We start from the raw sequence: 18,583 nt of genomic DNA, 5'->3' as shown, positions 1-18,583 counted from the left end.
CGATTCAAACGATCTATTCATAGGTCTAAAGTGATTTGAAGTATCAGGGAGCCTAGGGTCATTGGTGGTAACTCTTTCTTGTATCAGAGGTGTTTCTTTATGTGTGTCAACAGTAGTATTACATGGTCTACCAGTGTAGTTGTGATCTCTAGATCTATGAGAAGAATATCCCATGTTATCATTAGGTCTATAGTAAAAACCATCATTATGTTTATGTGTTTTTGTTATATTGATTTGGTTTATCCCAAGATTTGTCTGAATGGGAGTTATTTTGTTGGTAGTGTTGGTATTTGTTTTCACGATAGTTGTCATGGTAAGAGTAGGTATTATTATGGGGTTGATGTTGTCTATAGTTACCCTGTGGGTAAGATTGTTCATAATTCTTAAATTGGTTATCAGGATAGTGATATAAATCTTCCCTTGCCATATTAGATCTTGAGTCTCTGTGTTTATGTTGTCTACTCATGTACGAATCTGGGTGTCTGTCACCTTGATTCTGGGTCAATCTAGTATTGACATGTCTTCTAGGAGTGAAGCTAGGTGTATTTTTGGGGGGATTATAGGAATTATTAAAATTTCTCCCATTTTTCCGATTATAGGTGTATATTTCCCCTTTGGCATAGTCGCCCTCATCTCTTAGTAATTTTTTGTTTTTCCTCTTAACTATTTCACTCTGGTATTCATCAGCTCGGTCAATCGATGGTACTAAAGGATTTTGAAAAATTAACAAAAAAAGCTAAATATAGGCATAATTTAAGTCCTGGCGAACGTCAAGCCCTCGAATCACTCATTGCGAATAAGAACATTGTAATACGCCAGGCGGACAAAGGAGGGGGCATTGTTCTTCAAAACAGGTCGGATTATATTCTAGAGGCCGATAGGATCTTAAAAGATGATAGCTATTATAAATTATTAGCCAAAGACCCTACCCCCATCTATCAGAAACAACTCTATTCATTACTCAAAGAAGGATTTGATGAGGGCATTATATCCAAAAAAGAAAAGGAATATCTCTATCCTAAAAACCCTAATGTGGCATTTTACTACCATTTGCCTAAGATTCACAAAAATATATCCCTTCCTCCTGGTCGTCCGATTGTGGCAGGCATTGACAGCTTGACTGACCATCTCTCAGCTTATATAGATTCTTTCTTACAGAAACACGTTATTAATCTACCCTCATTTATTAGGGATTCCACAGATCTCCTTAACAAATTAAATAGTTTGGACATCAAAAAAACTGATGATGAACTGTGGTGGATCACCAGCGATGTGAGCTCGCTCTATTCTAATATCCCACACGACAAAGGGTTGTCGGTTATTCAATCCTACTTGGCAACCGATATTTATATGCCATTGAGACAACAGCAATTCATCAGTGAAATAATTTATTTTATATTACACCATAATTATTTTCTTTATCAGGGATCTTACTACCTTCAGGTTAGGGGTACGGCCATGGGCACCAGATTCGCACCCAGTTTTGCCAATTTATATATGGGCAAATTTGAGGAGACCCACATTTATGGGTCTGCTATGGGTGCGAGTCTGGTGTTCTATGGCCGTTATATAGATGATCTTCTGATTCTGTTTAGGGGCACTGTAGAGGAGGCCACAACCTTCACCTCCTCACTTAATATCAATGAATTTGATCTGGAATTCACCTCCAATATTCAATCCAATACTATTGAATTTTTGGACTTATCTCTATCTTTTTCTACGAGTGGGACAATTATATCTGAAACTTTTTTTAAAAAAGTTGATTGTAATAGTTTCTTAAATTTCAACAGTAACCACTATATTAGCTGGAAGAAAAATGTGCCCTACGGACAGTTTAGGTGAATAAGACGCAATTGTAGCACTATCAAAAGTTATAAGAAACAATCCTTTATTTTGAAGGATAGATTTTTGGAAAAGGGATATCCTCTGGACTTGATCCAAAAAGGATATTTTAGAGCCTTACAGGATGACAGGAACACTTATCTAACATCTGATAAGACCCAAAAAAAGACTAAAAAAGATCAAACAATTGAAAATTATAATAAAACACCATTATTCATTACTGGATTTAACAGTAACTATCGTGAGATCCAAAAAATCATATTAAAACATTGGCCCATTATCTGCGATGATCCACACCTTAAAAAACTAATCCCATCTAAACCAAGGATTGTATATAGAAGAGCGCCGACTCTTAAGAACAGACTGGCCCCTAGCAAAGTTGTAAGGGACAGGGTCATTTGTTCTGATCATAGATCAGGCCAAAAAAGGACCTTTCTGGGCAATTTTGTTCCCCCAACTGGAGTGTACAAATGTTTGAAGAGTAAATGCAATATGTGCAGAGTCATAAAAAGAGGTACCAACACATTCTCCTCTAACCAAACAGGAGAAGAGTTTAAAATCAGCAAGAGGTTATCCTGTGAGTCGACCTATGTGATCTATTTAGTGAACTGCTCATGTGGGGCTCAATATGTAGGACGCACTAGTCGTGCTATAAAGAAACGTTGGAGTGAACACACTTACAACATTAAGAGGAAATATCTCAAACATAGTCTGTCAAGGCATTGTGCCTTTGCACATAAAGGAAGCACAAAAACGCTGTCAATACCACCTATTGAGCAAATATCTCGAAACAGTCACAATGCCTTTCTTAACTTGCGTCGTAGGGAGACCTACTGGATACATAAACTTCATACTCTGGTACCAGACGGTCTCAATGAATGTGTGGACTTAGCCGCTTTTGACATCTGATTGGCTATACTTATCTAATTTCTGCTTTCCTCTTCAACATTCATTATATTGTTTTAATGAGTGATCTGAGGGCTCTTAGGTTAGGTAGACAGATATATTATCTTACCACTGTCTGTCACTACGAAAATAGATAGAGATATATATCTATATCTCTATCATAATGATGCAAGTTTTTATTTATTTTTATTCATTTTTACCATATATTACACATACCCTCCCACCTTCACATACACTTTCATCAAATACACACAAAGGATATGATAGGCCTTTGACACTAATGGTGCTACTAATAGTATACCATCAATTGGATATGGTATATAACACACTAACACAATCCTCCATTGTATATATATATATATATTATATTATTATATTAATTATATTATGTTTCATAATATTAGTCACAACATAGTCACATATATACTTATAAATTATCTAGAATATATCTACACATAATTAGGGTGTACATATTAGATTATACTACATATATAAATATCTGTCGCACCAATAGTCAGAATATACACGGTATGGGGCTTAAATTTAGCTAATAACGGGATCTCTGTCATTAGTCACACTTGTGCTACTTACAGATCACTACAATATTACACTTGTTCATTTAGTTTGATGATAATTTAATATATATAATCCCATATAAATAGACACACGTGAACATAGAAGTCCTCATTGGGAGATGTTACTATTATGACTGGGTTGATGGTAATATAGTTTACATTTACTAACACATATGACACTATGGATAGATATATTATATACATTTATCCCAATTAATCTATACATTAGACACATTACATTTAGTTCACGGAAATAGGTCAGGAGACTACACTGATACATCCTCTTATTCCTTATGAATATCTATAGCCTCTGATGATAATTAGTTCCGATAAATTTTAACATAGATTAGTAGTTTACAAAATTGTCACCGTTTTATTCATCATTACACAGTTATCACTATTACACTTATGTTGAGGAAAAGGTAACTTCAGATTAAGAATATATTTAGTTAGGTTTTGACGAGGAAGATAATATCTACAACCGTAATGGGATATTACCCTAAGCCTATTTACAGGAAAGTTTGCCATCTAAATAGTATAGTGGTATATCCTAAAAACTATCCCAGAACACCATGATATATTTTTTATATTAGAATCTCTTTAAATAAATTGATTAACATCAGAATATCGCTACGATACTTAGGGGATACACGCATGCGCATCTGTAAGACAGAGACTGACAGATGACATCACACGCATGCGCAGTAACAAGTAGAGAACGCCGTAGGAAATGCTAATATGAAAGTTTACTTTCTATCGACACATCGCCACACGATACAATAATATTAACCTCAAGTAAGGCAAGTATATATTAACACTAACTTCAAGTAAGTCAATGCATCTTTAATGCTGCAGAGCCATCAATATGGGGAATTTGTATCACGCATATTACTTTACTTGTCAGTGGTGCCTAACAGGATCATTGATCCTTTGGATGGATATATAAATATATATGAGAATACATAGTTGGGGAATTAAATAAACAAATAAATACTATTGCTGGTATACATCATTTATTACAATGTTATGATCTATAATGTGATTTACATTTGTCATCCACTACAGTGAATGCTGATAGGGTAGTCTAAAAAGAAATTTCTTCATGCCACCCCCCTAACAGGTGTGTCCAATTAAAGCTGATACATATGTTGGCTATAAATAGCAAGTGTTTTAGTTATATGTTGTAAGCCTGATGAAACAGCCTGTGTGCTGAGAAACGCGTCGCTTGTTTTTACTTGTTTTTATATAGTAAATATTACTTTTTTTATAAAACACTTGCTCTTGTGCATTATTTGGACCAAACCTTGGCCTTCATTGGGACCTATGCTGTTTGCTTCCTGTGGGAACCCTGTCATAGTCTGTTGGGTGACTGTATTGATCCCATCCTGCCTGATTTGCATCACTGGAGATGCTTTACCAATTGTGAGTATATTACTTAAATAGAGTAATATATCTTGGGACCAAACTGTACTAGGCCATATAGGCACCCCTGTGTCTCTTTATATTTCCACTACAGATTATTCCATTCTACCCTAGAGGTCGGTCTGCTGGGTGACTGTGATTAATCCCAGACTGCTTCTATTGCACTAACTGAAGTGCATTCCAAATTGTGAGTTTATACTGGCACGACTAGACCATAATTATTGTGTTGAACAAACAATATTGGGCCATGTGGCGCATCTGTCTCTTTCTGTTTTGTAGATCATCCCTATAGGATCCAGGCCGGGTTCTCTACAGATTGCTGCCTAAAGATCACCCTCTATTTCCACTCCTCAGAGACTTTTTATTTGTATATTTGTTTATTTGTATATTTGGAATTATTGAAGCATTACCTATTGTTTTTATTTATTTGGAATTATTGAAGCATTACCTATTGTTTTTATTTATGTGCGATATTTAGTACAACAACTGATTTAAAGTATTAATTTAATTGATCTATCGTTCATTTTATACCTCACTAGGTCTGATATATTATTATCATTTAGGGCGCCCCCTATTATATAGGAATCAAATTACAAGTCGTCAGCTAAATAATTTTTTTTGCTCGCATGCTAACTGTGCTCAAAGTAAAAAATGATCATGGACGCATCAGGGCTGGTATTACACGTAAAAAGTTAGCGTGCGAGCGAAAGACCGAGAATCGTTAACTTCAGAACTTCGGATAATGCGACCAGGCTAACTTTTTCTACATAGATTTCTATGGGGCGCTCTGTAAAAAAAATAACAATTATTGATTGCGCGCTAACCAGACACCATGTTAGACCAACTGCACTAAACCCAAACTAAGTTAGGAATACTTGAAATTCCTATGTTCTTCACATACAAGAATGTGTTCTTTTTATTTTAAAAAATAGATAGATATGATTATCTTTTGAATTATATATATATATATATATATATATATATATATATATATATATATTGTATATGCACATATACATATTTATATGAATATATATTTATTTATTATATATGCACATATATATATATATATATTTAAAAATAAAAAGAACATTTTCTTTTAAAGAAGAACATAGGAATTTGAAGTATTTCCATGAAAAACACATTAAAACAGAATAAAGCAGATGTATACATATATCACTATATAATATTTAATGTTTTTATTTCTAATTATCCTTTTATATAAAACTATTGTGTTCTAAATGTGTTGAAAATGTATTCTTAAAGGGATATAAAACCTAACATTTTTCTTGTGATTCAGACAGAACATACAATTTAAAAAAAAAAAAAAGGTTCCAATTTACTTCTATTATAAAAATTTGCTTTGTTCCTATGATATTCTTTGTTGAAGCGATATCCAGGTATGAATCTGGAGCACTACACGGCAGGAAATAGTGCTGCCATCTAATGCTCTTGCAAATGGATAACATTCTTGCAAAACTGCTGCCATATAGTGCTCCTGAAATGTGCAGGCTCCTAAGCTTACGCCCCTGCTTTTCAACAAAAGATAGCAAGAGAACGAAGAACATGTGATAATAGAAGTAAATAAGAAAGTTGTTTAAAATTGTGTGCTCTGTCTAGGTTTCATGTCCCTTTAAAGACAAGATATTAAAAGGTAATTTCTGAGGGAACCTTTATGATTACAGTTTTTGGACATTTTTTATTTCTCTAAATTTAACTCATCCACCTAAATACATGAAATGTTCTATTCTTTTAGTTGCTCTCATAGACCTCAACATATCATGTGTGATTTCTGCATTCTAAATTCCATCCTTAAAAAATACACAACTCATATTTAATATCAACTGCAGAGAGAAGGATACTTTTGGAAACTTAAATCTATAATCAGTCTTAAAAAAGTGTTTTTTATTAATATTTTATAGATCTAGAGGTCCTGTGTGTGGCTTGATTTTATCTTAGACCATGTAAACAGCTTCCTAATAGCAACTTTTTCCCACATGGACCTAACTGATTGGGCTGTGAAACATCTTACTTTCTGTGTATTGTATATTTTGCTTTCCACCACAACCAATCAAAACTGTACTTGGTAACACATAGACTTTTGTTAAAGGGACATTCTAGTGTAAAAATACACATTTTTACAGTATTTTATTTTAAAACAAAAAATGATTAACACATATGTGACTGATACCCCGGCTACCCCGACTGGGTAGCTCCGCCAAACGGGTCCTGCTTCCTCCCTGCCGACTGCAGCTATGTAGCTGGCAAGTGACCACAGCCTGTAGCCACCCCTGATGCCCGACAACACCAGTACTCAGGGTCCCACCCTGTAGCAGACTCCAGCTACCCAGACTAGGTAGCTCTGCCTGAAGGTCCTTCCTCTGCCTGGAACAGGCTGCTATGTAGCCCAGGAAAGCGATTCTAGCAGGAGCCCACCTAAATGACTAGACAGACTAGCATTCAGGTGAAATAAGAACTGATTTTATTGAAAACACACACTCCTTTTATACAGACAGCTCATCTTGATAAGACAGGGAGACAATGCCACAGTTTTCCTGCCATTCCCGCCCCTCCAGACTGTGCCACAGAATCCCAGTACACAGTGGTGATGGTTTTGGGGTGATCCCAGGGGAGCGGCGGCACTTCCAGGGTGTATAAATGTTTTGTAGATGATCCATTTAAATAGCCCATCTTGTAGTATTTTTATACAAATGTATAGTTTTGCTTAATTTTTTAATACATTGTGCTGATTTTCATACTCCTAACCAAACCCCACAGTGTCAGATGTATACATGTGTTTGCAGACTACTGCTGGCTCCTGTTTGTTATCTTTTCATATGCAGGGAAGGGGGAGGTGTGGAGTGTCTAATCGTTTTGTTTACCCAGCCCCTTTCAGTGGGTGTCCCAGACTACCTCATCAACAGTACTAAACTGCGAGCTTCTAAGTACGTTTATAAAAGGTTTTATACTGGATTTTTAGATCAGTATCTGTGCATATTATTATTTAGAGTAGTGTTGATTACATGCAGATATATGAAAATTGGTGTATTCTGTCCTTTTAAAAGCACCATCATGAAGAACAAAATCAGTTTGCTTGAATCAGTGCATAGTGACACAATAGAAACCCTAGCTGTGCACACCACACACAGCAGACAATTACATTTCTCGCATCTCGGTTTCTTGTGATTACATTTTACCACTCTCACCCCACTCATGTTACATCTGTGTGTTTTATATTCACTCTTTGGGGCCTATTTAACAATGGTCTGTCGGATCTGATCCAACAGACCTCACTGAATGCGGAGAGCAATACGCTCTCCGTATTCAGCATTGCACCAGCAGCTCTTGTGAGTTGCTGGTGCAACGCCGCCCCCTGCAGATTCGCGGCCAATCGGCCACCAGCAGGGGGTTGTCAATCAACCCGATCGTACTCGATCGGGTTGATTTGTGGTGATGTCTGTCCGCTTGCTCAGAGCAGGCAGACAGGGTTATGGAGCAGCGGCCTTTAGACCGCTGCTTCATAACTGGTGTTTCTGGCAAGTCTGCAGGCTCGCCAGAAACACGGGCCCTCAAACTCCATCCAGAGCTTGATAAATGGGCCCCATAGTGTCAGTTTGCCATATATATATATACATTTTCTATAATAATTTAAATAGATAATCATAAATCATTATGAGAATGACAAGTGTTCTGAATGATAGACAGACGGACAGATATTATAAAGTAAAAGTGAAGAATCATTTTATTGCATTTGTAAAGATTCTTGTATTTGTACAAAAATATTATATATTGAGATGAAAACAGAAAGTTAATCTATTCAGGTTATTCTCATGCACACAAAAAAGATTACGGTTCTCTGAATTTGCCATAATGCATATTAAAGAGGAATGTGGCTTCTTATACAAAAGAGGGCTGACATGAGCCTAGTAAGTAAAGTGCAGGGAAAAAGAAAACCTCAATATTAGCCTCCCTTGTTTCAATATTAGCCTCCCAAACTTTTATAGTTCATGTGTGCCATATAGATAATATTGTGCTCACTACTGTGGAGTTATATATGAGTCAGTACTGTTTGGCTAGACTGCAAGTCTGCCAAAAGAACTGAAATAAGGGTGCAGTCTGCTGAGGCTTAGATACAAGGTAATAACAGAGGTAAAAAGTATATTAATATAACAGTGTTGGGTATACAAAAACTGGGGAATGGGTAATAAAGGGATTATCTATCTTTTTAAACAATAAAAAATTCTGAAGTGGACTGTCCCTTTTATTCAAAAGACTTTTAACCCTATTTGAACTGGGTGGTCACTTTTCTCTCTATGTTAGTTCTGCATAGACTATAGGCCGCATTTGACCTGCCAAAGTTGTTGTGCTAGTGCATAGAATAAAAAGCATATGCACACAATTTTGTGGTGAATACAGTTAAAATAAATGCATTAATAGTAATTAATTTCTTTAGAAACATAGATATTGACGGCAGATAAGAGCCATAGGCCCAGGGAGTCTGCCGGATATTTCTTAAAAGTATAAACTTATCTAGTTCATAGGATAGCCTTATGCTTGTCCCAGGCATTCTTAATGTCCCCCCCAGTGTTTGTCATTACCACCTCTTGTGGTTTATACCATGAATCAATCACCATTTCTGTAAAGAAGTGCTTCCTCAAATTACTCTTGAATCTACTACCCTTCAGCTTGAGATCATGACCCCTTGTTTATTAATTTTCCTTTTAATGTAAAATACTAACTTGCTCAGCTTTACTAAGCCCTTTAATGTACTTGAAAGTTACTATCATATCACCTCTTTCCCTTCTCTCCTCTAAGCTATACATATTTAGGTAATTGAGCCTATCCTGGTACGTTTTATTTTTTTTTGATAGCCCTCCTTTGCACAGATTCAAGTTTGTTTATATCCTTTCAGAACTGTATACAATACTCAAGATGAGACCTAACTAATGATCTGTAAAGTGGCATAAGAACCTTACTATTTCTACTGCAAATGCCTCTACCAATACATCAAAGCATTCTGCTGGCCTTACTCGCTGCAGTACTACATTGTTTACTAAGTTTTAAATCATCTAAAATAATAATCCCCAAGTCCCATTCCTCATTTGTAACAGTCAGTAAAGTGTCATTGAGTCTGTAATTAATGTTTGGATTTTTCTTCCATACATACATAAGTATGAGTAACATGGCAAATCTCTTCATTAGTGCTTACCTCTGCCCTAGGTGGTACAGATGAGGAGATAGGGGATCTATTACAGCCATTATTTTTTGGTAATCACCTACAGCTCAGAAGGACATATAACTACTGAGTGAAACAGCAGACTCATCTGATTAAATGTCCTAAGTTCTCTGGTGCCAAGATAGGTTTTCTATAAAAGCAAATCTTCCCCACAAGCAAAGCAATAAGAAAGTACCAGTGATAGTGAGTATTCCCCCATCACATGTGACATCCCAGAACATAATGATGTCACACAAACAACTGATGTCTGGCACGATAAAGGTTTTATCAATGTTCTTACCTGTAAAATGATACACACCTTCACTTTTATGCACTAATATCTATTGTTAAATCATCAGTGAGTCTCACAAGCTATTTGAGTGCTATAGCTCTATATTTTAAAGGAATGTAAATTTGAAAATATCTCAAATTAATATAATTACCTTAATGTCTGTCTCATTTATGCCGTTGGCTATTCTATGGCCTTGGTGCTGATTGAGCTACCATAATCCTCACCTAATGCCCTTAATCATACAAATGATGTCAGGGGTACGTGAGTGAATGTCTTTTAAGGATGTTTTAAAAAAAACAAGAAAAAAACCCACTCATGTTTAAACAGCAGTTACAGATTTAAGTTGAACCAATATTTTTATTCTATAAAAAGGTTATATCTCCCAAATGTTAACAGGGAGCATATAGTTTAACTTTATTTTATACATTTAGGAAGTGATGAGCAGAGTCAATATTATTCTGTCTACAGTTTGTCTATGACACGGCAGATGTGTGCAAATATAACCACTTACCAAATATGATTGCGGTTAGGTTTCATGTGCATTACTGTAAACTTCTGTTACATAATATATCACCTAAAAGAATGCTATAAAATGTGTTCAAAATTTGTTAAAGGGACACGAAAGTCATGATTCAGATTTCATTTAACTTTAAGACACTTTCAAATTTATTTCTATTATGAAATGCACTTTGTTCTTTTTGTATTCTTTGTTGATAAGCATACACACTACTGGGAGCTAGCTGGTGATTGGTGGCGAGTCTGCGACACACATTTGTCTCTTGTTATTGGCTCCACAGACGTATTCAGTTAGCATCTAGTAATGCAGTGCTACTCTCAAGCTGACTTTCACTTTACGTGTTTAACCCCCGCAAAAGGAGTTAAACACAGTTATATGTAAACACTAGTACAGTAATAAAATTATATGTACTGTAACTGGCAACCTTAAAGAGGCATTAGCGTGAATATGAACTGCCCAGTAGTAGCATTTTTACCATATTCCTACTCGTTTGCCCCTGTGAAGTATGTTATCTTATGCTTGCGTCACGTTACTTCAAACATTTTTTTTATTATTATTTTTTTTGTGCAAATGTTAGAAGTGACTGTTTTATCAAAGATGTATTTTTCAACATTTTAATTTGATTGTTTTGTAAGGTTTTAAGGTGTTTTATGATATGTGATATCCTTGCCAGTAGAGCTCTTTCTATGTGGAGAGAAGTGAATTGATTATCATGGAGCTAAACTTGTGGCTTTGGGAACAGATCTCTTGTGGCTAGTTTTTTTTTCTCCACAAGATAATAAAGGGACATTAAACCCAACATTTTTCTTTCATGATTCAGACAGTTTTAAACAAAATTCCAATTTACTTCTATTATCTAATTTGCTTCAATATTTAGCTATCCTTTGTTAAAGAAATAGCAATGCACATGAGTGAGCCAATCACATGAGGCAATAATGTGCAGCCACCAATCAGAATCTACTGAGCCTATCTAGATATGCTTTTCAGGAAGGAATTTCAACAGAATGAAGCAAATTAGATAACAGAAGTATATTAGAAAGTTGTTTAAAATTGTATTCTCTATCTGAATCATGAAAGAGAAAATGTGGGTTTAATGTCCCTTTAAACAACTGGGTTTTATTACATCTAGGCCACTGACTGAAGGCTAGATATATAGTTTGTATGTTTTTTTTTCTACACTTCTCTTTATCCAGTTTTAAATATTTTTATTTAAAGTTTTTAATATTTATAATGACGGCTGTAAAAGGTATTGTTTAAGGGACATTGCATTGCATTGTTGTCTTGATCATCAGTAGTAACAAAGTGCTAATTGAAACGCGAGTAAAACAATCTTTTGGTTGAGCAGAATCAGCTCTTGAGAGCTGTTTGTGAATCATAGAACAAATGTAAATTCCCCAAATTAAATCTAAAAATAAATATTACAATTTTCTTCAAGGAGAAATAAAATTAACTTCTATTTAGGCCCACAGCCTAAAGGGACACTAAACTCACATTTTTTCTTTCATGAGTCCGATAGAGCATGTTATTTTAAGCAACTTTCTTATTTACTCCTATTATAATTTTGTTCTCCTTTTTTTGCTATCTTTATTTGAAAAAGCAGAAATCTAAGCTTAGGAGAAGGCCTATTTTTGGTTCAGCACCGTGGATAGCGCTTGCTGATTGGTGGCTACATTTAGCCACCAATCAGCAAGCGCTACCCAGGTGCTGAATCGAAAAATGGGCCGACTCCTAAGCTTAGATTCTTTCTTTTCAAATAAAGATAGCAAGAGAACGGAGGAAAATTAATAATAGGAGTCAATTAGAAAGTTGTTTAAAATTGCATGCTCTATCTGAATCTTGAAAGAAAAAAAATTGGGGTTTATTATCCTTTAAGGCTTTGAAAGCCCTTGTCCTAATCTGACCGCATACTCATTGAAAATTGAATTAAATTATGTTAGGTTTCTATTTATATTGCAAATTAGCTAAAATGTTACTTAGTATATCTATGATAGATAGATACTGAAATCCTTCTGAGCTCATGTGATCATTCTTAGGGGCCTATTTAAGAATGTGCGAGCGGACATGATCCGATATTGCGGGTTATGTCCACTGCACATTTATAAATGCTGGAAGCATAGCTCTCTGCATTTATCATTGCACCAGCAGTTCTTGTGAAATCCTGGTGTAATACCGCCCCCTGCAGATTAGCGGCCAATCGGCTTCTAGCAGGGGGTGTCAATCAACCCAATCATATTGGATTGGGTTGATTTCCGGCGATGTCTGTCCGCCGCCTCATAGAAGGTGGACAGGTTATGGAGCAGCGGTCTTTAGACAGCTGCTTCATAACTTCTGTTTCTGGTGAGCCTAAAGGCTCACCAGAAACACGGGGCATCAAGCTCTATGGAGCTTGGTAAATTGGCCCCTTAGTCTTTAGTGCCAAACTGAAATCTAGATCTCTAGTGCAGTGCTGCTTTTTTTAAGATCATTATTTGGGGGGACAGAGATTAAAGGGATATGAGACCCCAAAATAATATGTTGTGATTCAGACAGAGCATACAATGTTAAAAAAATGTTTTCAATTTACTTCTATTATCAAATTTGCTTAATTCCCATGGTATTCCATGTTGAAGAGAATCATAGGTAGGTGTCAGTAGCACTACATGGCAGGAAATAGTGCTGCAATCTAGTGCTCTTGCAAAACTGCTGACATCTAGTGCTCCAGAAATGGTCCGGCTCCTAATCTTACAGAGAGAATAACAAATTATATAATATAAGAAAATTAAAAAGATGTTTTAAATTGCATTCTCTATCTGAGTCATGAAAGAAAAAGTTTGTGTTTCACGTCCCTTTAAGGAAAAGATAGTGGATACATGGAATAACTCTTCAGTTTAGCAAGGGAATTTAAAAACAAGATCAGGGCTCTCTAGATTGTAGTGTTTACTTCTTTGTAAAGTGGGATCTAACTGCATGAAATACAACTACGGACACATAACTTAAAACGTTTCTACTTTAGATCATTATTTACTTAAACTGTTTTTAGCTTGAAACCATAGTAGGAGCAGGGAATTGGGAAATCACACTACAAACTTGTGGTTTACCAGTCTGACCACAAAACTCTAATTGTAGCCAATTTATCTTTATGGACATAAATGGAGTAAGCTACTGTGTATAAAAGCAAAACAACAACATGAATAGATACTGATAGATATTCTAAATGAGTTCTACAATGTTTCTCAAATAATAATGTATCTTCTGTTTTATAATTTAGAAAAAAGATAGCGTTCAAATGAATTTGATTTTTTTTATATCAATTTGATTCTAATGTATTTTCATCTTTTTTAACAGTTGTCATGGCAACAACACTTCAGTTAATGAACACAACATTATCTCCAGTAAATATAACAACAAGGTCACAGGAACAGATTCTCTTTCAAAGTAAGTGCAATGCATTATTATTTATATAATCATGGGATTTTCTGTTTGCTGTTAATGCATTAAATTAAAAAAATATATAAGTTGGGTAATGTTTTATTTAAATTTATTTTTTTCAAAGAAGTGAATTACAAGGATACTTTTACATTTTTACATTATATCTGAAATGTCAAGCAACTTGTAATTGCCCAAGAACACAATAAGATAAAGTGATATAAGACAGAGAGTTGACAAATACAACCACCTGTTCTTCAGTGTGTGTACTAACCTCTGACCATCTTTGCAGATATATATAATTGTTTTATGTCCTTTTAAAGGGACATAAAACACAAAATGTTTCTTTCCAGATTCAGATAGAGCATACAATTTTAAACAACTTTCCAATTGACTATTATACATTCTGCTTAATTCTCTTGGTATCCTTTATTGAAGAAATAGCAATCCACTATTGGGAGCTAGCTGACCACATCGGTAAGCCAATAATAGGAGGTATATATGAGCAGTCACCAATCATCTGCTAGCTCCCAGCGCCTGTGCATACCTAGGTTTGCTTTTTTAACAAATAATTCCAAGAGAACAAAACAAATTACATTATACAAGTAAATTGGAAAGTTGTGTAAAATTGTGTGTTCTCTCTGAATCATGAAAGAAAATGTTTGGGTTTCATGTCTCTTTAAGGATATGTAGTGGTAACTAAGGTATTAGCAACAATTAAGGAGTGAGCAAGCATGACAAGCCGCTGATTTCAGTGGAACTAATCAAATAATTAGATCTGAATCTATACCAGAGACAGCTGTGACAGCTATGTAGCAGTATATTACTCAGATGTGCACCTGACCAACCACACCTTCAGAGGTTCAATCAATTTCTTGAACAAAAGATAAGACATTTTTGTTTTGCTGCTGTGTTAATTAAACACAGAATGTACTGTATTTATAGGTTAGGTCCTATCGCAGATTCAGTATATTGTGTAATAAAAAGGATTCTTGCTGTATTGTAGGTGCTGGTGCAATAGTCGCTGCCATTGTCGTAGGAGTAATTATCATATTTTCTTTGGTCCTGATCACTCTCAAGATGTACAACAGGTAATTAGCAATGCTTATAGTTACATTTGTTTGCAGTAAATATTATTACTTAAAGTGCTATAGAAGACAAAATATTGTGTTGCTACACTGTAAGGTGTTCATGTTGTCTGTCAGTTACTGTTAGGGTTGCCACCCATTCCTTAAAGGGCCAGTAAACCTAAAAAATAATGTTATATATAATTCTGCACATAGTGCAGAATTATATAACATTATATGACTGCTAGCTTTATAAAACCTAATATATCCGGTAAACTTTTATAAAAAAACAGGGTTTTCCAGACCCGCCCACTGTGCTCTACTGAACTGGTCTGGTTTTCCCTCAGAGCGCATCTGGCCAGCTGTCTAGTAACAGCCTGGCCCGACCGCACCTGCAGAGAGGAATATAAATAGTGCTGTCCAGAAACACAATACATGTTCCTCCCTGCACACCCTGCAACATGTGTAACTCATAAGTGTCCAGGAAAACATGGCTGAGGTGGCAACCCTAGTTTACTATGCATTTTTATTTCTTCCATGACATTTAGTTATCAGTGCTCTAATTTACATTACCTTATGTTCACTACATTTAAAGCACAATTACACGGAAAAGAAATCTGAAAGGGACATTAAACACTAATAAACATATGCTAGATAGAATATTGCACTCAAAGAAAATATTAGTCTGAGAATCACATGTAGATGTAGGGCGCAATCAAATATATACGGCGCAGGTTTCGGCACAAGCGTGGGAACCCACGCCAGCCGTAATTTCACTTTGTACATCGGGGTATTACATATACTGCGCTGTTAGATGCTAAACTGGCGTAAGTAGGACAAACTGGCGATCTTCTGAAATGTGCGCAAATACACATTTTAGTCGTCGCAAGTAACTTACGCCAGTATTTTGTCCACGGAAAGTGTCAATAAAGAGTAGTTTTATGCAAATTAGGCTAACACTCGTAAAAATGAACCGCGATTTCAAATATAAATGGGACACGTAATTACGCTATTCAAAATTCATATATAACCCCATATATAAAGAGATGAAGGTAATACAATTATGATTTCCCAATGTTCTCTCCTCCAAGTATTGTTGATTGTTTTGAGAAGAAATTTAAAGTAAATAAGCAAGTATATGTTCACAATTTGATAAAGTACCTACAAGCTCAATCCATTTGATTATGTTGTGGCTTCAAACTATTTCAAATGCACAAATAAACCTTAATAAAACAATATCATAGTATACTGTTGTATGCTGCTTAAATGTATGTGTTTGTTAAGGCTTTCAGGGAGTTACGTTACTGTTTTAGTCAGTGCAAGGGTTGCTGCGCCTGCAATATGTGGCGAGATGAGAATGGAGTAGATTTTCTGAATTCTGCGCGCGTAAGTCCTTACGCTGTATATTGGATACCAAATTGCACGGCTGTTCTATGTTAGTCTATGGGTAAAAAAAATACGTCCGAAGGGTGAAATATACGCGCGTAACTTGTATGCTACGCCGTATATGTAATATAAAAATCGCGTAAAATCTGCAGGAGGATTTTGCGGGTGACGCTGCATTTGTAATGGAGGCCGTAGTTTTTCAAGTTTCCTTAGTTGTTTAAATATTGACAAAACAAGTGTAAAGTTTTAGTGTTTATAAAACAATGGGAGCTGCCATGTTGTAACTTAAGTTACTTTCTCTTTTTCTAACACCTGAGATCTCATTTCTTTGAGCCCTTATAATTTTTTTGTTTTTAAATAATTGTTATTAGAAAGTGTTAGTATGAGTGTAACTGTACTGTTTTGTGACACTTTTTTGTTTTGCAAAACAGTTAAAGGACCATAATACCCAAATGTTTAAACACTTGAAAGTGAAGCAGTATAGCTGTAAAAAGCTGACTAGAAAATATCAACTGAACATCTCTATGTAAAAAAGAAAGATATTTTACCTCAAAAGTTCCTCAGTAGCCACCTCCCATTGTAAATGATTTCTAAGCAGCATATTAGTGTGTCTGTCCTGGGACAGCTTAGGGGTTGAGCCTCGTGCACTCTCATGTTATTTCCCTATTCAGTTTAACGGAAGTTTACAATGAAATCTCATGAGAGTTAAGTCAAATCTCATGAGATCACAGTAAAAGAGTTCATGACCTCAGTACTGCTGATGCTGATTGGCTGCTGTTCACTTCTTCATTTTTAATTTTTTTTTTACCTGCAGCTGGGAGCAGCTGAGTATAACTTTTTACACAGAATTTACTCTGCTGAGCTGAGGAAATTGTGAGATAAAATATCTTCCTTTTTTACATAGAGATGCTCAGGTGATATTTTCCTGTCAGCTTTTTGCAGTTATACTGCATCAGTTTCAAGTGATTTAGCATATGAGTATTATGTCCCTTTAACCAAGCTATCAAGTTCACTTTCAACTTGTTAATCGAGCATTATATCCGATGCTCACAAACAGCCACGATAATCATGATATTGATTGTGCGTTGCTTGTTAGTGCACCACTTATAATCTGGCCCATTGCTTTTCCAGAGCAGTAATGCTCTACTGGGAGCTAGCGCACCTGGTGAGCCAAGAACTAGAGACAAATGTGTGCAGCCATCAATTACCAGCTAGCTTGTAGTAGCGCATGTAAATATAATAAATATTATTGTGCTTAGGATATCACAAGTAAATATAATAAATATTATTGTGCTTAGGGTTTCACAGGTAAATATAATAAATATTATTGTGCTTAGGGTATCACATGTAAATATAATAAATATTATTGTGCTTAGGGTATCACATGTAAATACAATAAATATTATTGTGCTTAGGGTTTCACAGGTAAATATAATACACATTATTGTGCTTAGGGTATCATAGGTAAATATAATACATATTATTGTGCTTAGGGTATCACAGGTAAATATAATACATATTATTGTGCTTAGGGTATCACAGGTAAATATAATACATATTATTGTGCTTAGGGTATCACAGCTAAATATAATACATATTATTGTGCTATTGGTCTGCTTAGGCTATCACAGGTAAACATAATAAATATTATTGTGCTTAGGGTATCACATGTAAATATAACAAATATTATTTTGCTTAGGGTATCACATGTATAATACATATTATTGAGCTTAGGGTATCACAGGTAAATATAATAAATATTATTGCATTATTGGTCTGCTTAGGGTATCAAAGGTAAAAATAATACATATTATTGTGCTTAGGGTATCACAGGTAAATGTAATAAATATTATTGTGCTTAGGGTATCACATGTAAATATAATACATATTATTGGGCTATTGGTCTGCTTAGGGTATCAGAGGTAAATATAATACATATTATTCAGCTTTGGGTAT

At 35.2% G+C, this 18,583-nt stretch overlaps 1 protein-coding gene across 1 annotated transcript in view; it reads left to right on the top strand.

Annotated features, from left to right (window-relative positions):
* NCMAP (non-compact myelin associated protein) overlaps positions 1-18,583 on the top strand; it is a 151,020-nt gene that overhangs the window by 124,253 nt on the left and 8,184 nt on the right. The window contains exons 2-3 of the mRNA XM_053707195.1: positions 14,094-14,183; positions 15,181-15,265. Of these exons, the coding sequence (XP_053563170.1) occupies positions 14,099-14,183; positions 15,181-15,265 (170 nt within the window). The 5' untranslated portion in view covers positions 14,094-14,098. The remainder of the gene's footprint in view (positions 1-14,093; positions 14,184-15,180; positions 15,266-18,583) is intronic.

Source organism: Bombina bombina, chromosome 3 (genome assembly GCF_027579735.1).
Source record: "Bombina bombina isolate aBomBom1 chromosome 3, aBomBom1.pri, whole genome shotgun sequence".
Taxonomy (NCBI): Eukaryota; Metazoa; Chordata; class Amphibia; order Anura; family Bombinatoridae; genus Bombina; species Bombina bombina.
This window is presented reverse-complemented; position numbering and strand designations above follow the sequence as displayed.